General features: G+C 44.0%; 1 protein-coding gene across 3 annotated transcripts in view; it reads right to left on the reverse strand.

Annotated features, from left to right (window-relative positions):
- Positions 1-25003, reverse strand: part of LOC139550442 (uncharacterized) — a 230799-nt gene that overhangs the window by 9902 nt on the left and 195894 nt on the right. For all 3 annotated transcript variants that reach the window (XM_071361346.1, XM_071361347.1, XM_071361345.1), the window contains exons 7-8: positions 11354-11610; positions 10729-10865 (exon numbers count right to left, since the gene is read on the reverse strand). In XM_071361346.1, the coding sequence (XP_071217447.1) occupies positions 10729-10865; positions 11354-11610 (394 nt within the window). The remainder of the gene's footprint in view (positions 1-10728; positions 10866-11353; positions 11611-25003) is intronic.

A 25003-nucleotide genomic window follows, 5' to 3' on the forward strand; every position in this document is an offset into this window, starting at 1 on the left:
CCGCACACACACATAAATGCACACACACACACACACATTTTGGCAGCACACAATACATTCTCTTTGGACTGTGTTCACACTCAGTAACACCATGTTATGGACTGGAGCCATGGGTCCACATTGCAATGAGCTCCCAGTGTATTGGCAGGAGGGGAGTGGAGAGGATAGGAGAGGGGAGAGGAAAGGATGGGGAGGGGAGAGAAAAGCAGAGGAGAGGAGAGGGGGGAGAGGAGAGGAAGAGGAGGATAGGGAAGGGGAAAGGAGAGGAGAGGAGAGGAGAGGAGAGGAGAGGAGAGGAGAGGAGAGGAGAGGAGAGGAGAGGAGAGGAGAGGAGGGAAGGGGAGAGGAGAGGAAAGGAGGGGAGGGGAGAGGAGAGGAGAGGAGAGGAGGGGAGGGAAGAAGAGAGGGGGGAGAGGAGAGGAGAGGAGAGGAGAGGAGAGGAGAGGAGAGGAGAGGAGAGGAGAGGAGAGTGGCTTTCCCTGGCCACTGAGTTGAGAACGGCTCTCCCGGAGTCAGATAGCAATACTGATCCTGCCGCCAATGGTCTGTTTAACTGATAGAGCTCATTATTCAACTCTGGCAGCAGCATTCACACTACTGAAGACCCACTGCAACGCTGGCCCGTAGCACTGCTTAAATAAAGACCAGCACTGTCACCACACTAACCACTACTGTTGCTACCACCAGTGGTATGTATTCATGGATACCAAGGGAAGCTTCCCCAAGAAAAAAAGAAAAATGTATCTTTAGTCTCTCTGTGTTTCATAATTTTCCTTCAATTCACAAGAGGCTGAATGTATCTCACAGGAAAAAGCACCCTAGCGAGCGAAACAGCGCCCCTCTGTCTCGGTATGTGTAGTCCATCTATCTGATGCTGTCTGATCAGAAAGAGTATGACATTGTTGCCATTCATAGCATTGAATGCAAGGGAAGCCAGCGAGCATTTGTCCTACCTTGATAAAAAAAAGTGTAAAATAATAGCCAATCAGCATTGAGCTAAACTGAGCGATCTCAACTGTGAAAGGTCCTGGCGCACCAAAAAAAAGTGTCACATGAAAAGATAAATGTTATTGATAGAAAAAAACTTGAATTGTTGCATCTCGTTGTGTCCTTGTCCTCCGGTGGCTAGATAGCTAGTTAAAATTGTCCTTTTCCTAAATTGTTTTCCTAAATTGTCCTTTTCCTAAATTGTCCTTTTCCTAAATTGTCCTTTTCCTAAATTGGATGGAGATAGGGATTTGGACTTTTACTTAATTCTCTGTACTAGCCAATGTTTATAACGCCGATTCTGATCAAACCATAAATTCATACATTATGGTGCCCCTGTTCTGAGAGGATGGAAGTTCAATATGTAGCTAGATGTAGAAGGCTAATTAGTTTACTAGCTAACGTTGCCCATGAATGGAAGTTAGGCTAGCGAGCAAGCATTTTAGCTAGGTAGCCTAGGACAACAAGTGTGTACTATTTGACAGAGTAATAGATGTCAGCATGGTTAAAGCAGCGTTACTACTGTCAGCATTGTTAAAGCAGTGCTACTACTGTCAGCATGGTTAAAGCAGTGCTACTACTGTCAGCATGGTTAAAGCAGCGTTACTACTGTCAGCATTGTTAAAGCAGTGCTACTACTGTCAGCATGGTTAAAGCAGTGCTACTACTGTCAGCATGGTTAAAGCAGCGTTACTACTGTCAGCATGGTTAAAGCAGCGCTACTACTGTCAGCATGGTTAAAGCAGCGTTACTACTGTCAGCATGGTTAAAGCAGCGTTACTACTGTCAGCATGGTTAAAGCAGCATTACTACTGTCAGCATGGTTAAAGCAGTGCTACTACTGTCAGCATGGTTAAAGCAATGCTATTACTGTCAGCATGGTTAAAGCAGCGTTACTACTGTCAGCATAGTTAAAGCAGTGCTACTACTGTCAGCATGGTTAAAGCAGCGTTACTACTGTCAGCATGGTTAAAGCAGTGCTACTACTGTCAGCATGGTTAAAGCAGCGTTACTACTGTCAGCATGGTTAAAGCAGCATTACTACTGTCAGCATGGTTAAAGCAGTGCTACTACTGTCAGCATGGTTAAAGCAGTGCTACTACTGTCAGCATGGTTAAAGCAGCGTTACTACTGTCAGCATGGTTAAAGCAGCGTTACTACTGTCAGCATGGTTAAAGCAGTGCTACTACTGTCAGCATGGTTAAAGCAGCGTTACTACTGGCAGCATGGTTAAAGCAGTGTTACTACTGTCAGCATGGTTAAAGCAGCGTTACTACTGTCAGCATGGTTAAAGCAGTGTTACTACTGTCAGCATGGTTAACGCAGCATTACTACTGTCAGCATGGTTAAAGCAGTGCTACTACTGTCAGCATGGTTAAAGCAGTGCTACTACTGTCAGCATGGTTAAAGCAGCGTTACTACTGTCAGCATGGTTAAAGCAGTGCTACTACTGTCAGCATGGTTAAAGCAGTGCTACTACTGTCAGCATTGTTAAAGCAGTGCTGCTACTGTCAGCGTGGTTAAAGCAGTGCTACTACTGTCAGCATTGTTAAAGCAGTGCTACTACTGTTAGCATGGTTAAAGCAGTGTTACTACTGTCAGCATGGTTAAAGCAGCGTTACTACTGTCAGCATGGTTAAAGCAGCATCACTACTGTCAGCATTGTTAAAGCAGTGCTACTACTGTCAGCATGGTTAAAGCAGTGCTACTACTGTCAGCATGGTTAAAGCAGCGTTACTACTGTCAGCATGGTTAAAGCAGCATTACTACTGTCAGCATGGTTAAAGCAGTGCTACTACTGTCAGCATGGTTAAAGCAGTGCTACTACTGTCAGCATGGTTAAAGCAGCGTTACTACTGTCAGCATGGTTAAAGCAGCGTTACTACTGTCAGCATGGTTAAAGCAGTGCTACTACTGTCAGCATGGTTAAAGCAGCGTTACTACTGGCAGCATGGTTAAAGCAGTGTTACTACTGTCAGCATGGTTAAAGCAGCGTTACTACTGTCAGCATGGTTAAAGCAGTGTTACTACTGTCAGCATGGTTAACGCAGCATTACTACTGTCAGCATGGTTAAAGCAGTGCTACTACTGTCAGCATGGTTAAAGCAGTGCTACTACTGTCAGCATGGTTAAAGCAGCGTTACTACTGTCAGCATGGTTAAAGCAGTGCTACTACTGTCAGCATGGTTAAAGCAGTGCTACTACTGTCAGCATTGTTAAAGCAGTGCTGCTACTGTCAGCGTGGTTAAAGCAGTGCTACTACTGTCAGCATTGTTAAAGCAGTGCTACTACTGTTAGCATGGTTAAAGCAGTGTTACTACTGTCAGCATGGTTAAAGCAGTGTTACTACTGTCAGCATGGTTAAAGCAGCATCACTACTGTCAGCATTGTTAAAGCAGTGCTACTACTGTCAGCATTGTTAAAGCAGCGTTACTACTGTCAGCATTGTTAAAGCAGTGCTACTACTGTCAGCATGGTTAAAGTAGTGCTACTACTGTCAGCATGGTTAAAGCAGCGTTACTACTGTCAGCATGGTTAAAGCAGTGCTACTACTGTCAGCATGGTTAAAGCAGTGCTACTACTGTCAGAATGGTTAAAGCAGCGTTACTACTGTCAGCATGGTTAAACCAGTGCTACTACTGTCAGCATGGTTAAAGCAGTGCTACTACTGTCAGCATGGTTAAATCAGCGTTACTACTGTCAGCATGGTTAAAGCAGTGCTACTACTGTCAGCATGGTTAAAGCAGTGTTACTACTGTCAGCGTGGTTAAAGCAGTGCTACTACTGTCAGCATGGTTAAAGCAGCGTAACTACTGTCAGCATGGTTAAAGCAGTGTTACTACTGTCAGCGTGGTTAAAGCAGTGTTACTACTGTCAGCATGGTTAAAGCAGTGCTACTACTGTCAGCATGGTTAAAGCAGTGTTACTACTGTCAGCATGGTTAAAGCAGTGTTACTACTGTCAGCATGGTTAAAGCAGTGTTACTACTGTCAGCATGGTTAAAGCAGCGTTACTACTGTCAGCATGGTTAAAGCAGCGTTACTACTGTCAGCATGGTTAAAGCAGTGTTAGTACTGTCAGCATGGTTAAAGCAGTGTTTCTACTATCAGCATGGTTAAAGCAGTGCTACTACTGTGAGCATGGTTAAAGCAGTGCTACTACTGTCAGCATGGTTAAAGCAGCGTTACTACTGTCAGCATGGTTAAAGCAGTGTTTCTACTGTCAGCATGGTTAAAGCAGTGCTACTACTGTGAGCATGGTTAAAGCAGTGCTTAAAGCAGCGTTACTACTGTCAGCATAGTTAAAGCAGTGTTTCTACTGTCAGCATGGTTAAAGCAGTGCTACTACTGTGAGCATGGTTAAAGCAGTGCTACTACTGTCAGCATGGTTAAAGCAGTGTTACTACTGTCAGCATGGTTAAAGCAGCGTTACTACTGTCAGCATGGTTAAACCAGTGCTACTACTGTCAGCATGGTTAAAGCAGTGCTACTACTGTCAGCATGGTTAAAGCAGTGCTACTACTGTCAGCATGGTTAAAGCAGCGTTACTACTGTCAGCATGGTTAAAGCAGTGCTACTACTGTCAGCATGGTTAAAGCAGTGCTACTACTGTCAGCATTGTTAAAGCAGTGCTGCTACTGTCAGCGTGGTTAAAGCAGTGCTACTACTGTCAGCATTGTTAAAGCAGTGCTACTACTGTTAGCATGGTTAAAGCAGTGTTACTACTTTCAGCATGGTTAAAGCAGCGTTACTACTGTCAGCATGGTTAAAGCAGCATCACTACTGTCAGCATTGTTAAAGCAGTGCTACTACTGTCAGCATTGTTAAAGCAGCGTTACTACTGTCAGCATTGTTAAAGCAGTGCTACTACTGTCAGCATGGTTAAAGTAGTGCTACTACTGTCAGCATGGTTAAAGCAGCGTTACTACTGTCAGCATGGTTAAAGCAGTGCTACTACTGTCAGCATGGTTAAAGCAGTGCTACTACTGTCAGAATGGTTAAAGCAGCGTTACTACTGTCAGCATGGTAAACCAGTGCTACTACTGTCAGCATGGTTAAAGCAGTGCTACTACTGTCAGCATGGTTAAATCAGCATTACTACTGTCAGCATGGTTAAAGCAGTGCTACTACTGTCAGCATGGTTAAAGCAGTGTTACTACTGTCAGCGTGGTTAAAGCAGTGCTACTACTGTCAGCATGGTTAAAGCAGCGTAACTACTGTCAGCATGGTTAAAGCAGTGTTACTACTGTCAGCGTGGTTAAAGCAGTGTTACTACTGTCAGCATGGTTAAAGCAGTGCTACTACTGTCAGCATGGTTAAAGCAGTGTTACTACTGTCAGCATGGTTAAAGCAGTGTTACTACTGTCAGCATGGTTAAAGCAGTGTTACTACTGTCAGCATGGTTAAAGCAGCGTTACTACTGTCAGCATGGTTAAAGCAGCGTTACTACTGTCAGCATGGTTAAAGCAGTGTTACTACTGTCAGCATGGTTAAAGCAGTGTTTCTACTGTCAGCATGGTTAAAGCAGTGCTACTACTGTGAGCATGGTTAAAGCAGCGTTACTACTGTCAGCATGGTTAAAGCAGTGCTACTACTGTCAGCATGGTTAAAGCAGTGTTACTACTGTCAGCATGGTTAAAGCAGTGTTACTACTGTCAGCGTGGTTAAAGCAGTGTTACTACTGTCAGCATGGTTAAAGCAGTGCTACTACTGTCAGCATGGTTAAAGCAGTGTTACTACTGTCAGCATGGTTAAAGCAGTGTTACTACTGTCAGCATGGTTAAAGCAGTGTTACTACTGTCAGCATGGTTAAAGCAGCGTTACTACTGTCAGCATGGTTAAAGCAGCGTTACTACTGTCAGCATGGTTAAAGCAGTGTTACTACTGTCAGCATGGTTAAAGCAGTGTTTCTACTGTCAGCATGGTTAAAGCAGTGCTACTACTGTGAGCATGGTTAAAGCAGCGTTACTACTGTCAGCATGGTTAAAGCAGTGCTACTACTGTCAGCATGGTTAAAGCAGTGTTACTACTGTCAGCATGGTTAAAGCAGTGTTACTACTGTCAGCGTGGTTAAAGCAGTGTTACTACTGTCAGCATGGTTAAAGCAGTGCTACTACTGTCAGCATGGTTAAAGCAGTGTTACTACTGTCAGCGTGGTTAAAGCAGTGTTACTACTGTCAGCATGGTTAAAGCAGTGCTACTACTGTCAGCATGGTTAAAGCAGTGTTACTACTGTCAGCGTGGTTAAAGCAGTGTTACTACTGTCAGCATGGTTAAAGCAGTGCTACTACTGTCAGCATGGTTAAAGCAGTGTTACTACTGTCAGCATGGTTAAAGCAGTGCTACTACTGTCAGCATGGTTAAAGCAGTGCTACTACTGTCAGCATGGTTAAAGCAGCGTTACTACTGTCAGCATGGTTAAAGCAGCGTTACTACTGTCAGCATGGTTAAAGCAGCGTTACTACTGTCAGCATGGTTAAAGCAGCGTTACTACTGTCAGCATGGTTAAAGCAGCATTACTACTGTCAGCATGGTTAAAGCAGTGCTACTACTGTCAGCATGGTTAAAGCAATGCTATTACTGTCAGCATGGTTAAAGCAGCGTTACTACTGTCAGCATAGTTAAAGCAGTGCTACTACTGTCAGCATGGTTAAAGCAGCGTTACTACTGTCAGCAAGTTTAAAGCAGTGCTACTACTGTCAGCATGGTTAAAGCAGCGTTACTACTGTCAGCATGGTTAAAGCAGCATTACTACTGTCAGCATGGTTAAAGCAGTGCTACTACTGTCAGCATGGTTAAAGCAGTGCTACTACTGTCAGCATGGTTAAAGCAGCGTTACTACTGTCAGCATGGTTAAAGCAGCGTTACTACTGTCAGCATGGTTAAAGCAGTGCTACTACTGTCAGCATGGTTAAAGCAGCGTTACTACTCTCAGCATGGTTAAAGCAGTGTTACTACTGTCAGCATGGTTAAAGCAGCGTTACTACTGTCAGCATGGTTAAAGCAGTGTTACTACTGTCAGCATGGTTAACGCAGCATTACTACTGTCAGCATGGTTAAAGCAGTGCTACTACTGTCAGCATGGTTAAAGCAGTGCTACTACTGTCAGCATGGTTAAAGCAGCGTTACTACTGTCAGCATGGTTAAAGCAGTGCTACTACTGTCAGCATGGTTAAAGCAGTGCTACTACTGTCAGCATTGTTAAAGCAGTGCTGCTACTGTCAGCGTGGTTAAAGCAGTGCTACTACTGTCAGCATTGTTAAAGCAGTGCTACTACTGTTAGCATGGTTAAAGCAGTGTTACTACTGTCAGCATGGTTAAAGCAGCGTTACTACTGTCAGCATGGTTAAAGCAGCATCACTACTGTCAGCATTGTTAAAGCAGTGCTACTACTGTCAGCATGGTTAAAGCAGCGTTACTACTGTCAGCATTGTTAAAGCAGTGCTACTACTGTCAGCATGGTTAAAGTAGTGCTACTACTGTCAGCATGGTTAAAGCAGCGTTACTACTGTCAGCATGGTTAAACCAGTGCTACTACTGTCAGCATGGTTAAAGCAGTGCTACTACTGTCAGCATGGTTAAATCAGCGTTACTACTGTCAGCATGGTTAAAGCAGTGCTACTACTGTCAGCATGGTTAAAGCAGTGTTACTACTGTCAGCGTGGTTAAAGCAGTGCTACTACTGTCAGCATGGTTAAAGCAGCGTAACTACTGTCAGCATGGTTAAAGCAGTGTTACTACTGTCAGCGTGGTTAAAGCAGTGTTACTACTGTCAGCATGGTTAAAGCAGTGCTACTACTGTCAGCATGGTTAAAGCAGTGTTACTACTGTCAGCATGGTTAAAGCAGTGTTACTACTGTCAGCATGGTTAAAGCAGTGTTACTACTGTCAGCATGGTTAAAGCAGCGTTACTACTGTCAGCATGGTTAAAGCAGCGTTACTACTGTCAGCATGGTTAAAGCAGTGTTACTACTCTCAGCATGGTTAAAGCAGTGTTTCTACTGTCAGCATGGCTAAAGCAGTGCTACTACTGTGAGCATGGTTAAAGCAGCGTTACTACTGTCAGCATGGTTAAAGCAGTGCTACTACTGTCAGCATGGTTAAAGCAGCGTTACTACTGTCAGCATGGTTAAAGCAGCGTTACTACTGTCAGCATGGTTAAACCAGTGCTACTACTGTCAGCATGGTTAAAGCAGTGCTACTACTGTCAGCATGGTTAAAGCAGTGCTACTACTGTCAGCATGGTTAAAGCAGCGTTACTACTGTCAGCATGGTTAAAGCAGTGCTACTACTGTCAGCATGGTTAAAGCAGTGCTACTACTGTCAGCATTGTTAAAGCAGTGCTGCTACTGTCAGCGTGGTTAAAGCAGTGCTACTACTGTCAGCATTGTTAAAGCAGTGCTACTACTGTTAGCATGGTTAAAGCAGTGTTACTACTGTCAGCATGGTTAAAGCAGCGTTACTACTGTCAGCATGGTTAAAGCAGCATCACTACTGTCAGCATTGTTAAAGCAGTGCTACTACTGTCAGCATTGTTAAAGCAGCGTTACTACTGTCAGCATTGTTAAAGCAGTGCTACTACTGTCAGCATGGTTAAAGTAGTGCTACTACTGTCAGCATGGTTAAAGCAGCGTTACTACTGTCAGCATGGTTAAAGCAGTGCTACTACTGTCAGCATGGTTAAAGCAGTGCTACTACTGTCAGAATGGTTAAAGCAGCGTTACTACTGTCAGCATGGTTAAACCAGTGCTACTACTGTCAGCATGGTTAAAGCAGTGTTACTACTGTCAGCATGGTTAAAGCAGTGTTTCTACTGTCAGCATGGTTAAAGCAGTGCTACTACTGTGAGCATGGTTAAAGCAGCGTTACTACTGTCAGCGTGGTTAAAGCAGTGCTACTACTGTCAGCATGGTTAAAGCAGTGTTACTACTGTCAGCATGGTTAAAGCAGTGTTACTACTGTCAGCGTGGTTAAAGCAGTGTTACTACTGTCAGCATGGTTAAAGCAGTGCTACTACTGTCAGCATGGTTAAAGCAGTGTTACTACTGTCAGCATGGTTAAAGCAGTGTTACTACTGTCAGCATGGTTAAAGCAGTGTTACTACTGTCAGCATGGTTAAAGCAGCGTTACTACTGTCAGCATGGTTAAAGCAGCGTTACTACTGTCAGCATGGTTAAAGCAGTGTTACTACTGTCAGCATGGTTAAAGCAGTGTTTCTACTGTCAGCATGGTTAAAGCAGTGCTACTACTGTGAGCATGGTTAAAGCAGCGTTACTACTGTCAGCATGGTTAAAGCAGTGCTACTACTGTCAGCATGGTTAAAGCAGTGTTACTACTGTCAGCATGGTTAAAGCAGTGTTACTACTGTCAGCGTGGTTAAAGCAGTGTTACTACTGTCAGCATGGTTAAAGCAGTGCTACTACTGTCAGCATGGTTAAAGCAGTGTTACTACTGTCAGCGTGGTTAAAGCAGTGTTACTACTGTCAGCATGGTTAAAGCAGTGCTACTACTGTCAGCATGGTTAAAGCAGTGTTACTACTGTCAGCGTGGTTAAAGCAGTGTTACTACTGTCAGCATGGTTAAAGCAGTGCTACTACTGTCAGCATGGTTAAAGCAGTGTTACTACTGTCAGCATGGTTAAAGCAGTGTTACTACTGTCAGCATGGTTAAAGCAGTGCTACTACTGTCAGCATGGTTAAAGCAGTGTTACTACTGTCAGCATGGTTAAAGCAGTGCTACTACTGTCAGCATGGTTAAAGCAGTGCTACTACTTTCAGCATGGTTAAAGCAGTGTTACTACTGTCAGCGTGGTTAAAGCAGTGTTACTACTGTCAGCATGGTTAAAGCAGTGCTACTACTGTCAGCATGGTTAAAGCAGTGCTACTACTGTCAGCATGGTTAAAGCAGCGTTACTACTGTCAGCATGGTTAAAGCAGTGTTACTACTGTCAGCATGGTTAAAGCAGTGCTACTACTGTCAGCATGGTTAAAGCAGTGCTACTACTGTCAGCATGGTTAAAGCAGTGTTACTACTGTCAGCGTGGTTAAAGCAGTGTTACTACTGTCAGCATGGTTAAAGCAGTGCTACTACTGTCAGCATGGTTAAAGCAGTGCTACTACTGTCAGCATGGTTAAAGCAGTGCTACTACTGTCAGCATGGTTAAAGCAGTGTTATTACTGTCAGCGTGGTTAAAGCAGTGCTACTACTGTCAGCATGGTTAAAGCAGTGTTACTACTGTCAGCATGGTTAAAGCAGCGTTACTACTGTCAGCATGGTTAAAGCAGTGCTACTACTGCTGGTCCTGTAGAACATATAGAAGCCATCAAGACATAAAGTAAAGCTGCTTTGTGGAGTGTATTGTACTTCAACTCTCTACAGCTTTTCATGCTTTGGCGGAGAGTGAATGTGCAATGACTGGGGTCAGGAGATTTTCCTGATCATGTGACCGGAATAGAAAAACGAAGGGCCTGAGTAGGGTTGCAAAATTCCTGGAACTTTCAATAATGTCCCGGTTTTCCAGAAATCCTAGTTGAAGGATTACGGATTTTCTGCTTATTCCCTCCTGATTCCGTCTTTCTGGGAATCTTTTAACCGGGATTTCAGGAAAAAAATGCCAATTTATTGAAAGTTCTAGGAATTTTGCAATCCTAGGCCCGAGTCATATGCTATAACTAGTGCAGAGTTATTCCTGGTAAGGTCAAAACGCCTAGCTCTAAATTATGACATAGTTGTGCCCTCTGACCTCTCTGCATGGCGATGACTGTGATGTTGTGCCACTGCTCGCGCTCACGGTCCAGCTCCATTACCGTGGTGATGAGGCCGCTGTCTGCGGTGATACGAAACAGAGCCTCCTGGTCTGACTGGGGATCAATAGAGAATCTGGGAGAGATGGAGAACGGGAGGAGGGAGAGAAAGAGGAGGGTGGGGGAGGGATAGGGGAAGAAGAGGCGGCGGGGGAGAGGAAGAGAGAGAGAGAGGGGTGGAGGAATGGGAGAGAGGGACAGAAGGGACAGAGTGAGACCAAGATAGAGAGCGAAAGCAGGAGAGGGAGAGAGAAAGATAAGGGTGAGAGGATATAAATGGCCAGGGAATTAATATCCCAGATTATCGTAGTCGATACGAGCTCACTTGAAGTAGAGCTGATTTATCGAAATATCTCAATGAACGTTGTAACTACCGTTCCACCACACATTGCCCTTTTCCTCCTCTCTATCGCTCTGTGAAAACAGGGCCAGCACTCACTAGATCTTTTTTTCTTAACAGAACATATAATGATAATTTTGCCTTGAACCTTCCTTAGTGTGTGTGTATGTGTGTGAGAGAGAGAGAGAGAGAGAGAGTGTTTATGATCCAGTCCAGTCCAGCACCTGATGTTGTTGGTGAGTCCAGTATCAGGGTCCACAGCACTAACCCGTCCCACTGTGCAGGCGGGAGGGCAGTTCTCGGACACGTCCATCCGGTAGTGCGCCTGGGAGAAACGAGGCGGCTCGTCAGCGTCCAGCACAGCCACCCTGATGGAGGCGCGGTCCTTAAAGGGCCCACGACGCAAGAAACGAGAGTCCACCATGGGGTTCAACACCTCCACGGAGAAGGAGTAGGAGCTACGACTCTCATAGTCTACAGCCTGCAGGGAGAGAGAGAGCTGTTACAGTAGGTGTCTATATGCTGGTTCTGTAGGGGAACATTACCAAGTGGTATTGTATCACGCTTGCTCTTTACAACACCGGTAATGTATTCACGTTCTCGTGTGTGGTCGTGGGTATGGCGTAGAAACATACGCATTTCCATACAAATGCAATAAGCTCACCTTAACAGTGAACATTTCGCGAGGTTCTATATAATTCAGTGGTAGAAACATAAACATTGATCTATTGATCTGGTTAACTATTACATTCACAGATTCGTAGTCAGCAGGAAGCTGTGAGGGTTTCATGCTATAGCTCCGGTCTGGTCTGAGTCTGGTGTCTACTGAGAAGTTATGAACACTATAAGTGCTAGCTGAGGTGTGTGTCTGCCTGTCTGTCGGTCTATCTGTCTGTCTGTCGGTCTATCTGTCTGTCTGTCTATCTGTCTTCCTGGCTCTCTATCTGTCTGCCTGTCTGTCGGTCTATCTGTCTGCCTGTCGGTCTATCTGTCTGCCTGGCTCTCTATCTGTCTGCCTGTCTGTCGGTCTATCTGTCTGTCTGTCGGTCTATCTGTCTGCCTGGCTCTCTATCTGTCTGCCTGTCTGTCTATCTGTCTGTCTGTCGGTCTATCTGTCTGTCTGTCGGTCTATCTGTCTGTCTGTCGGTCTATCTGTCTGTCTGTCGGTCTATCTGTCTGTCTGTCGGTCTATCTGTCTGCCTGGCTCTCTATCTGTCTGCCTGTCTGTCTGTCTGTCGGTCTATCTGTCTGCCTGGCTCTCTATCTGTCTGCCTGTCTGTCTATCTGTCTGTCTGTCGGTCTATCTGTCTGTCTGTCGGTCTATCTGTCTGTCTGTCGGTCTATCTGTCTGTCTGTCGGTCTATCTGTCTGCCTGGCTCTCTATCTGTCTGCCTGTCTGTCGGTCTATCTGTCTGCCTGTCTGTCGGTCTATCTGTCTGCCGGACTCTCTATCTGTCTGCCTGTCTGTCGGTCTATCGGTCTGCTTGTCTGTCGGTCTATCTGTCTGCCGGAATCTCTATCTGTCTGCCTGTCTGTCGGTCTATCTGTCTGCCTGTCTGTCGGTCTATCTGTCTGCCTGTCTGTCGGTCTATCTGTCTGCCTGGCTCTCTATCTGTCTGCCTGGCTCTCTATCTGTCTGCCTGGCTCTCTTTCTCTCTCTATCTCTCTCCATCTCTCTCTCTCTCTCTCTCTCTCTCTGTTTGTCTGGTGTCTGCCTGCCTGCCTGTCGGTCTGTCTGTCTGCCTGTCTCCTGGTTGTGGTTTCTCTCCACAGCAGGGTTCCTCTAGTCTGAAGGAATGAGTCTGTCTCTGATCAAATCAGGACAGATGATTGCTAGTGAGGGCAAAGCTCTGCCTTGATTACATACTGGAGAGCAACACGGCTGGGTCTGGTTCCAAACAGCTTTCTGAGGTTTTCCTACATGACATGGGCTTCCTGAGCCGAATATTGGATGAAGGCAGTATGATTGGCAGAAAGATGCAGGCTGGACTGGGGATAAATAGACTGGTTAGGTATGAGCAATATTCAAAGCAGAAACTAACTTTGAAGGTCCCTCATGGAGGAAAATATTGATATTTTTCTCCTATTTCTGACCCCCCACTTTTTCATTTTCTCACAGTTGTAAAGAACTGTATTCTCTTAGAATAAATCTGTAATCGTAACAGGGGATAGACTGCAAAAAAATATGTAGTGAGAAAAGGGCAATTGAAGGGCACAGATATTGAAATATAGGCAACACCGGAACATTTCTATGTAGGGAAAAAAGGAAATGTCAGAGAGAGAGAAAGAGGGAGGCAGGAAGGGAGAGGGAGCGAGGTCTATAACAGGATCCCATTAGGGGGAAAGAGAGACAATCTGTCTGAGGAGGAGAGATGTCACTTATACTGTGAGCACACACTCATCACCCCCTCCCTTCCTCTAGCCAGTACTCCATCACCCACTACCTACCTACCTCTCTCTCTCTCTCTCTCTCTCTCTCTCTCTCTCTCTCTCTCTCTCTCTCTCTCTCTCTCTCTCTCTCTCTCTCTCTCTCTCTCTCTCTCTCTCTCTCTCTCTCTCTCTCTCTCTCTCTCTCTCTCTCTCTCTCAGGCACTCGATCACCCTCTCCACTCCCCACCTAGTGTTCAGAGGTCCATCTCTGACACCCAGAATACACACTCATCTCTCTCCCTCGCTCACGCTTACAGAAAGCACTTATCACCACCTCCCTTTTTCTTTCTCACTTCCTCTGCTGCTCTCGCTCTCTGTCTCTCTCTCTCTACTGCTCTCTCTCTCTGTCTCTCTCTGCTGCTCTCTCTCTCTCTGCTGCTGTCTCTCTCTCTGTCTCTCTCTGCTGCTCTCTCTCTCTCTCTGTCTCTCTCTGCTGCTCTCTCTGCTGCTCTCTCTCTCTCTGTCTCTCTCTGCTGCTCTCTCTCTCTCCATCTCTCAGTACAACCGTCTCTTGTCTTGCCCTACACTCACACTCTTTTTTTGAAATTTGAATTATTTATCTGTAACAATTGCCTTTTGCTTCGGTCTAAGTATGAAATGAATTAACTAAACAGTATGGTACAATAGTCAAATGGTCATAATTAACTCATCATGCATCAACCAACTATGGTTCATGCGCATGTGTGTGGGTGTGTGTGTGTGTTCATGTCCACTGTGATCAGTGAAGCTTTAAATGATCTAAATCGGACTCCTTTGCAACCATTGTATATGTTCAGCCTGCAAATGAAAAATGATCTCTTCAACTGCATGATGTTGTATAAGAGCCTTCTCTATCCTGCTGACCTAGCCTTTGTGAGGTCCTACTCGATTATCTACATTTTATATCAAAATAATGTCTTCGTCTGACTACTCATTTAAGATGACAGACATAGCTCTGAGCAATTTTGCAGACAGACATGCAGCTGCAGTACTACTGGACCAGAGTATCTCCTAAATCTCTCCACCACTTTGTTCTCTCTCTACGTCAATTCTGTCACTCGTGCTGTTTGTGTCCTTCCTCCATCTCTCTTTCTCTTCTCTCTCCCTCTGCCCTCTATGTTTACACATCCCATTGTTTTTATATACAGTTGAAGTCTGAAGTTTACGTACACCTTAGCCAAATACATTTAAACTCAGTTTTTCACAATTCCTGACATTTAATCCTAGTAAAAATCCCCTGTTTTAGGTCAGTTAGGATCACCACTTTATTTTAAGAATGTGAAATGTCAGAATAATAGTAGAGAGAATGATTTATTTGAGCTTTTATTTCTTTCATCACATTCCCAGTGGGTCAGAAGTTTACATACACTCATTTAGTATTTGGTAGCATTGCCTTTAAATTGTTTAACTTGGGTCAAACGTTTCGGGTAGCCTTCCACAAGTTTCCTACAATAAGTTGGGTGAATTTTGGCCCATTACTCCTGACAGAGCTGTTGTAACTGAGTCAGGTTTGTAGGCCTCCTTGCTCGCACACGCTTTTTCAGTTTTGCCCACAAATTTTCTATGGGATTGAGGTCAGTGCTTTGTGATGGCCACTCCAATACCTTGACTTTGTTGTCCTTAAGCCATTTTGCCACAACTTTGGAAGTATGCTTGGGGTCATTGTCAATTTGGAAGACCCATTTGCGACCAAGCTTTAACTTCCTGACTGATGTCTTGAGATGTTGCTTCAATACAGCCACATAATTTTCCTACCTCATGATGTCATCTATTTTGTGAGGTGCCCCAGTCCCTCCTGCATCAATGCACCCCCACAACATGATGCTGCCACCCCCGTGCTTCACGGTTGGGATGGTGTTCTTCGGCTTGCAAGCCTCCCCCTTTTTCCTCCAAACATAACGATGGTCATTATGGCCAAACAGTTCTATTTTTGTTTCATCAGACCAGAGGACATTTCTCCAAAAAGTATGATCTTTGTCCCCATGTGCAGTTGCAAACCGTCGTCTGGCTTTTTTTATGGTGGTTTTGGAGCAGTGGCTTCTACCTTGCTGAGCAGCCTTTCAGGTTATGTCGATATTGGACTCGTTTTACTGTGGATATAGATACCTGTTTCCTCCAGCATCTTCACAAGGTCCTTTGCTGTTGTTCTGGGATTGATTTGCACTTTTCGCACCAAAGTACGTTCATCTCTAGGCGCCAGAATGTGTCTCCTTCCTGAGCGGTATGACGGCTGCGTGGCCCCATGGTGTTTATACTTGCGTACCATTGTTTGTACAGATGAACATGGTACCTTCAGGTGTTTGGAAATTGCTCCCAAGGATGAACCAGACTTGTGGAGGTCTACAATTGACTCAAATGATGTCAATTTGCCTATCAGATGCTTCTAAAGCCATGACATCATTTTCTGGAATTTTCCAAGCTGTTTAAAGGCACAGTCAACTTCGTGTATGTAAACTTCTGACTCACTGGAATTGTGATACAGTGTAAGTGATAAGTGAAGTAATCTGTCTGTAAACAATTGTTGGAAAAATGACTTGTGTCATGCACAAAGTAGATGTCCTAACCGACTTGCCAAAACTATAGTTTGTTAACAAGAAATGTGTGGAGTGGTTGAAAAATGAGTTTTAATGACTCCAACCTAAGTGTATGTAAACTTCCGACTTCAACTGTATTTGTTTAACTCTCTCTCCCTCTTCTACTCATTCTCTCTACCTCCCTCCGTCCTCTATTCCCCTTTCCCTCTTTTCCTTTCTATCCTATGTCCCATTATCTCTCTTCTTCGCTCTCCCTCTCTCTGAGGAGATTAGCACAATCTCTCTTCTCAGTGAGAAAACAACACAGATAATCCTCAGAGTGCTGCTAGCGGTGACCGTGGATTAGCCAGCCGTTTAAAGTGAGAGCATATGGAAATAACATCTAACCAATGGAATCAAAGTGTCCCCAGGTGGAATCACAGACACACTAGTAGCAGGCTTACACAACTCATACTCCCAAATGGGAGAATGGGGATATTGGGAGAAGACGTGTTAATGATCGTTCTTTACGATGTAGTACACTGTATATTTCCCATTCAACTCCAAATGTTGCTCAGGATCAGTGTGAGTTATAGGCTTGTGTAGCATGCAGCTGTGTAGTCAGCACACTCTGGGATAGAGCCAGCTAGCCGCTTCCCTTAGGCACATGTTAAAGGCTTGGATAGGCATACACAATATGGTAATAGCTCCACCCTGCCCGGTAACAGACTAGGTTACACATTCCTAAAACTGCCTAGTGGGATAAGGGCTCTAAAGGTCAGTTTGTGATTTATGCTGAGGCTTCCTTCAGTCTTTTTCTTCCTGACCACACACTATCACGTGTAAGTACAGGGTATCATGTAAATTAACTCTTTTTGATTACAGCTGTTATAGTTACCACTGGGAGGCAGCAATGCAGAGTAGTAACAAGAGACGACTTGTTGTTTACGGTGAAGAAACCCATACTGTAAACCTTAGATCAATGTTCCCCAATTGGTGGCCCGCAGGTGGTTTTATCTGGCCCCCCAAGCTTTCTAAGCAAATAAATACATATTTTGGGGATTTAGACATAAGACTGTAAAAACACCAAGAAATCAGCTCCAAGTGATTTGAATTTAAGAAATCTGGTTCCCAAGTATTTTCACACATAATAGAGAAATACATGATCGTATACAAATGTAAGCAAGGTTTAAAATTATTATGCTTTAGTCAAACATTATATCTGTTTGGGTTTATTGCAGTCAATTTGCAGTCTATAAACTATTTGTAATTATGTTCCGGCCCCCAGACCATCCGCTCAAGAAAGAAAATCGGCCAGCGGTTGAATCTAGTTGATGATCCCTGGCTTAGAATAACCAGAAAGGGAAGAGGCAGGAATAAAGTGATAAGCAGACCGCTAAGTAGACCGCCTGCCTTTCCGCTTTTGGAACAATGTGACGTAGTTAACACATCCTCATTTTGCTACACAGTGCCTTCAGAAAGTATTCATACCCCTTGACTTTTTCCACATTTTGTTGTGTTACAGCCTGAATTCAAAATGGATTAAATAGATGTATATCCTCAACTATCTACACATAATATCCTATAATGACAAAGTGAAGAAAAAAAATGGTTGATATTTCTGAAAATGTAGTGACATGTCAAATTTACATAAGATTTCACACCTCTGAGTCAATACTTTGTAGAATCCACTTTGGCAGCGATTACAGCTGTGACTCTTTCTGGGTAAGTCTCTCAGGGCCTTCCACACATGGATTGTGAAACACTTGCCCATTATTATTTTCAAAATTCTTCAAGCTTTGTCAAATTGGTTGTTGATCATTGCTAGAGAACCATTTACAGGTCTTGCCATAGATGTTAAAATAGATTGAAGTTAAAACTGTAACTCCATCACACAGGAACACTCACTGTCTTCTTGGTAAGCAACTCCAGTGTAGATTTGGCCTTGTGTTTTAGGTTATTGTCCTGTTGAAAGGTTAATTAATCTCCCAGTGTCTGGTGGAACGCAGACTGAACCAGGTTTTCCTCTAGGATTTTGCCTGTGCTTAGCTCCATTCTGTTTCTTTTTTTATCCTGAAAAACTCCCCAGTCCTGAACGATTAAAAGATGACCCATAAGATGATGCAGCCACCACTATGCTTGAAAATATGTAGAGTGGTAGTCAGTAATGTGTTGTATTGGATTTGCCACAAACATAACACATTGAATTCAGGATAAAAAGTTAATTGCTTTTTCACATTTTTCACAGTATTACTTTAGTGCCTTGTTGCAAACAGGATGCATATTTTGGAATAGTTGTATTCTGTACAAGCTTCCTTCTTTTCACTCTGTTAATTAGGTTAGTATTGTGGAGTACAGTGCCTTGCAAAAGTATTCACCCCCCTTGGCGTGTTTCCTATTTTGTTACATTCCAACCTGTAATTTAAATTAATTTTTATGTGGATTTCATGTAATGGACATACACAAAATAGTCCAAATTGGTGAAGTGAAATGGAAAAAATAACTTTAAAAAATAAAAAATAAAATAAAACTGAAAAGTGGTGTGTGCATATGTATTCACCCCTTTGCTATGAAGCCCTTAAATAAGATCTGGTGCAACTAATTACCTTCAGAAGTCACATAATTAGTTAAATAAAGTCCACCTGTGTGCAATCTAAGTGTCACATGATCTGTCATATGATCTCAGTATATATACACCTGTTCTGAAAGGCCCCAGAGTCTGCAACACCACTAAGCAAGGGAAACAACCAAGCAAGCAGCACTATGAAGACCAAGGAACTCTCCAAACAGGTCAGGGACAAAGTTGTGGAGAAGTACAGATCAGGGTTGGGTTATAAAAAATATCCGAAACTTTGAACATCCCACGGAGCACCATTAAATCCATTATTAAAACAGTGAAAGAATATGGCACCACAACAAACCTGCCAATGGAGTGCCACCCACCAAAACTCACAGACCAGGCAAGCAGGGCATTAATCAGAGAGGCAACAAAGAGACCAAAGATAACCCTGAAGGAGCTGCAAAGCTCCACAGCGGAGATTGGAGTATCTGTCCATAGGACCACTTTAAGCCGTATACTCCACAGAGCTGGGGTTTAAGGAAGAGTGGACAGAAAAAAATAAGCAAACATGTTTGGTGTTCGCCAAAAGGCATGTGGGAGACTCCCCAAACATATGGAAGAAGGTACTCTGGTCAGATGAGACTAAAATGGAGCTTTTCGGCCTTCAAGGAAAACACTATGTCTGGCGCAAACCCAACACCTCTCATCACCCCGAGAACCCCATCCCCACAGTGAAGCATGGTGGTGGCAGCATCATGCTGTGGGGATGTTTTTCATTCGGCAGGGACTGGGAAACTGGTCAGAATTGAAGGAATGATGGATGGCGCTAAATACAGGGAAATTCTTGAGGGAAACCTGTTTGTCTTTGAGACTGGAACCGAGGTTCACCTTCCAACCGGACAATGACCCTAAGCATACTGCTATAGCAACACTCGAGTGGTTTAAGGGGAAACATTTAAATGTCTTGGAATGGCCTAGTCAAAGCCCAGACCTCAATCCAATTGAGAATCTGTGGTATTAAAGATTGCTGTACACCAGCGGAACCCATCCAACTTGAAGTAGCTGGAGCAGTTTTGCCTTGAAGAATGGGAAAACATCCCAGTGGCTAGATATGCCAAGCTTATAGAGACATACCCCAAGAGACTTGCAGCTGTAATTGCTGCAAAAGGTGGCTCTACAAAGTATTGACTTTGGGGGGTTAAATAGTTATGCACGCTCAAGTTCAGTTTTTTTGTCTTATTTCTTGTTTGTTTCATAATTATTATTTTTTGCATCTTCCAAGTGGTAGGCATGTTGTCTAAATCAAATGATTACAACCCCCCCCAAAATCTATTTGAATTCCAGGTTGTAAGGCATTGGGGGTGAATACTTTCACAAGCCACTGTAACTCAATGTTGTTGATCCATCCTCAATTTTCTCATATCATAGCCATTAAACTCTGTACGTATTTTAAAAAGTCACCATTGGCCTTATGGTGAAATCCCTGAGCGGGTTCTTTCCTCTCCAGTAACTGAGTTAGGAAGGACACCTGTATCTTTGTAGTGACTGGGTGTATTGATACACCAGCCAAAGGGTAATTAATAACTTCACCATGCTCAAAGGAATATTCAATGTCTGTTTTTTTCTTAAAACATAATTCCACTTTGACATTATGGTGTATTGTGTGTAGACCAGTGACAAAATCTCAATTTACTATATTTTTAATACAGGATGTAACACAACAAAATGTGGAAAGTCAAGGTGTGTGAATACTTTCTGAAGGAACTGTATGTATATTTCTGAGTATTTTTTTGTACTGTGCATTCGGAATGTATTCAGACCCCTTCACTTTTTCCACATTTTATTACGTTACAGCTGTATTCTAAAATGGAGAAGTTTGAATGGGTTCAAGTCTGGGCTCTGGCTGGGCCACTCAAGGACATTCAGAGACTTATCCTGAAGCCACTCCTGCGTTATCTTGGCTGTGTGCTTAGGGTCGTTGTCCTGTTGGAAGATGAACGTTCTCCCCCAGTCTGAGGTCCTGAGCGCTCTGGAGCAGGTTGTCATTAGATCTCTGTACTTTTCTCCGTTCATCTTTGTCTCAATCCTAGTTTCCCAATCCTAGTTTCCCAGTCCCTGCCGCTGAAAAACATCCCCACAGCATGATGCTGCCACCACCGCTTCACTGTAGGGATGGTATTGGCCAGGTGATGAGCAGTGCCTGGTTTCCTTCAGACATGATGCTTGACATTCAGGCCAAATAGTTCAAACTTGGTTTCATCAGACCAGTGAACCTTGTTTCTCATGGTCTGAGAGTCCTTTAGGCAAACTCCAATCAGGCTGTCATGTGCCTTTTACTGAGGAGTGGCTTCTGTCTGGCCACTCTACCATAAAGGCCTGATTGGTGGAGTGCTGCAGAGATGGTTGTCCTTCTGGGAGGTTCTCCCATCTCCACAGATTAACTCTGTCAGAGTGACCATCAGGTTCTTGGTAACCTCCCTGACCAAGTCCCTTCTCCTCCGATTGCTCAGTTTGGCTGGGGGGCCAGCTACAGGAAGAGACTTTTTGGTTCCAAACTTCTTCTATTTAAGAATGATGGAGGCCACTATGTTCTTGGGGAACTTCAATGCTGCAGAAATGTTTTGGTACCCTTCCCCAGATCTGTGCCTCAACACAATCCTGTCTTGGCTCTCTACGGACAATTCCTCTGACCTCATGGCTTGGTTTTTCCTCTGACATGCACGGTCAACTGTGGGACCTTATATAGACAGGTGTGTGCCTTTCCAAATCATGTCCAATCAATTGAATTTACCACAGGTGGACTCCAATCAAGTTGTAGAAACATCACAAGGATGATCAATGGAAACAGGATGCACCTGAGCTCAATTTCGAGTCTCATAGCAAAGGGTCTGATTACTTATGTAAATAAGGTATCTCTGTTTTTTATTTGTAATAAATTTGCTAACATTTCTAAAAACCTGTTTTCACTTTGTCGTTATGGGGTATTGTGTGTAGATTGATGAGGAACATTTTTATTTAATCCATTTTAGAACAAGGCTGTAACGTAACAAAATATGGAAAAAGTGAAGGGGGCTGAATACTTTCCGAATGCACTGTATAGGGCCATGTTTTCTATTACCATTTCATCTTGTCATAGTAGTAATATCTTTTCCACCATTTCACCTGAACCAGTTGATTGTCTTTAATTGAATGTGTGTGAGGAATGTTTGTATGTCAGCACAGGTTGGTTAATTGTTCATTGTAGGCTCCTCCCACTAACTAAGCTAATGAGCTGCAGATGTTTAAATGTTTATTGGAGACTCCCAGTTTGAGTGCGAGGTGAGCAAGGAAAGACCTGTTTGTTTTAGGTGTCAATCTTAAATCCTTGTTTTAACCTTTAAGCAATTTCAACTCTGACATTTTCTAGCCTATTTTGTATTTATCAAAAATAAATCTTTCATTTTGAGAAGAAACTGCTTTTAGTGAAAATCTTTTTATATGAAAGGCATCAGCCAGCCTTCTCACAGTAAACAACTCCCATTATTAGGGTGGTGTCACGCCCTGACCTTAGAGACCGATGCCGTTTCCTTCGGGGACGATCTACGGTCCGGTTCCTCTGGCGACGATCCACGGAAGCGGAGGGATCAGCGAGCGGAGCGGGGTCTACGTCCCGAACCGGAGCCGCCACCGAGGCTAGATGCCCACCCGGACCCTCCCCTATTGAGTCAGGTTTTGCGGCCAGAGTCCGCACCTCTGGGGGGGGGGGGGGGGGGTACTGTCATGCCGTGACCTTAGAGAGCCTTTTTATTTCTCCATTTGGTTAGGTCAGGGTGTGATTAGGGTGGGCATTCTAGTTTTTAGTTTTCTATGTTGGCCTGGTATGGTTCCCAATCAGAGGCAGCTGTCTATCGTTGTCTCTGATTGGGGATCATATTTAGGCAGCCTTTTCCCACCTGTTGTTGTGGGATCTTGTTTTTGTGTAGCTGCCTGTGAGCAGCCCAGTACGTCACGTTTAGTTTTCCTCTGTTTTGTTTGGTGAGTTTATTATTTATTAAACATGTGGAATTCTGCGCACGCTGCGCCTTGTTCCAATCATTATGACGAGCGTGACAGGTGGACACTAGACCATCTCTATCTCTGGAATAACTCATTTCACTTGATGCTTCAAGTACATTAGTGGGATTGTCTTGCTGACCCTGTTGACCTGTACTTTAGACTGACGCAGTGGTCTTATTTAAGCCTTGAGAGATTGGAAACCAAAATGTATTTCTCAATTCCAGCCACATTGTAATGGTTCTGAACATTCACTTTGTCTGTATTAGGCCTGTGTGTACAGGGACTAGATCTCATCTCAAACCACTGCCCTCAGAAAACACCATAATTTTTTATTTTTTTACTTGACTCCCAGTTTGCTCATATAAGCTGATAAATGGATAGTTGTCTGTGTACAAATCCCCAGCCACCGTTTAGAGGTTGAATTACAGTGACTTGAGCCCAGGCAATTTAGAGACATCATCACAACAATGAGTCAGACTGAGACAAAAAACAGCTAGTATCCTACAAAATGGCCCCAGAGAAAAGAGGAGAGGAGAAGGAGGAGTGAGGGGGTGACAAAGGGAGAGAGAGGGATACAAAAAGAGAGACTGATGGAGAGAGAGGGGAGATAGACAGTTTGTTGTGGTCCTATGAGATTGTCTGCGAATAAGCAGTGATAAGAGACGGGCAGTCTCCAGTCTTTACCCAGACTGACTGCCAGAGTGTTAACGACCCAGCTTCCCCTGCACGTCCCTGGCTAACCCTCCACCACCCTCACCTCACCCCACCTCTCCACCACTGCCCATGGGCCTGTCCCTGTCTCTCTCTGACAGATACATAAACACACGCACATGCATGCATGCACACATACACACACACACACATGCATGTACATAAGCGTGCATACACACACACACACACACACACACACACACACACACACACACACACACACACACACACACACACACACACACACACACACACACACACACACACACACACACACACACACACACACACACACTCTCTCTTTCTCCTTCTGCCTTCCTCCCCACCTGCCTCTCTGTCTCCTGTCACATCACACAGTGCTGAACCTCAGTCTTTTAGGCGCCACAGTTTGTCCCTTTTTTAAATGAATCACTGTATTCCTTCACACCTTTTTACTCATTCCACCGAGTGTTAACAGGGAGGGCAGCAAGATCAACAGAGTGTGTGTGTGATCCTGTGTGGCTGGTTGTGTGTGTCTGTAAGTCTAAGATCAATGGTAAAAAGATACTGCCCACAGCTGTGAGAGGAGCAGGGAGGTCAGACTCAGTGGTAGCAGAAATTGTTCCAGTTGAAAATATTTTCCTCTTAAGGGTGAAAAGATCATCTCTTTCCACAAAATCCCTCACAGTTTTTTAAAACATTTCCAATGCACACACAAACAAACAAACACACACACACACACACGCACGCACGCACGCACACACACACACACACACACACACACACACACACACACACACACACACACACACACACACACACACACACACACACACACACACACACACACACACACACACACACACACACACACACACAAAATCTGGCCATGGAGACAGTGAGTGAGTCAGTAAACACACACTTAACACACACACACCCACCCCTACAACACATACCCCAACATACGGCATGGTTTCTTTTTGTTTAACAGGGTGTAAATCATGGAGGAAGCATAGCTCTAATTTTACGCTTTGTTTATTTTAATTCTGTTAGAGTAGTATCTTTCATGTATTCAATTACCTATGTGTGGATTCCCTGAAAGGCTAAATAGCTTTTAACCTCCTCAAATCTTATTCTCAGCTACACCCACCTACCTACTGTATACCTACCTACCTACTGTATACCTACCTACCTACTGTATACCTACCTACCCACCTACCTACCTACCCACCTACACAACTACCAACTTATACCTACTTACCCACTGTATACCTATCTACCAATCTACCTACTGTATACCCACCTACCTACTGTATACCCACATACGTACTGTATACCCACCTACTCACCTACCTACTGTATACCTACCTACCCACATACCTACCTACTGTATACCTACCTACCTACTGTATACCCACCTACCTACTGTATACCTACCTACCCACCTACCTACTGTATACCCACCTACCTACTATATACCTACCTACTGTATACCTATCTACCAATCTACCTACTGTATTCCTACCTACCTACTGTATACCCACCTACCTACTGTATACCTACCTACCCACCTACCTACTGTATACCTACCTACCCACCTACCTACCTATCCACCTACCCAACTACCAACTGTATACCTATTTACCAATCTACCTACTGTATACCCA

The sequence above is a fragment of the Salvelinus alpinus genome, chromosome 23 (assembly GCF_045679555.1).
Source record: "Salvelinus alpinus chromosome 23, SLU_Salpinus.1, whole genome shotgun sequence".
In the NCBI taxonomy this organism is placed as follows: domain Eukaryota; kingdom Metazoa; phylum Chordata; class Actinopteri; order Salmoniformes; family Salmonidae; genus Salvelinus; species Salvelinus alpinus.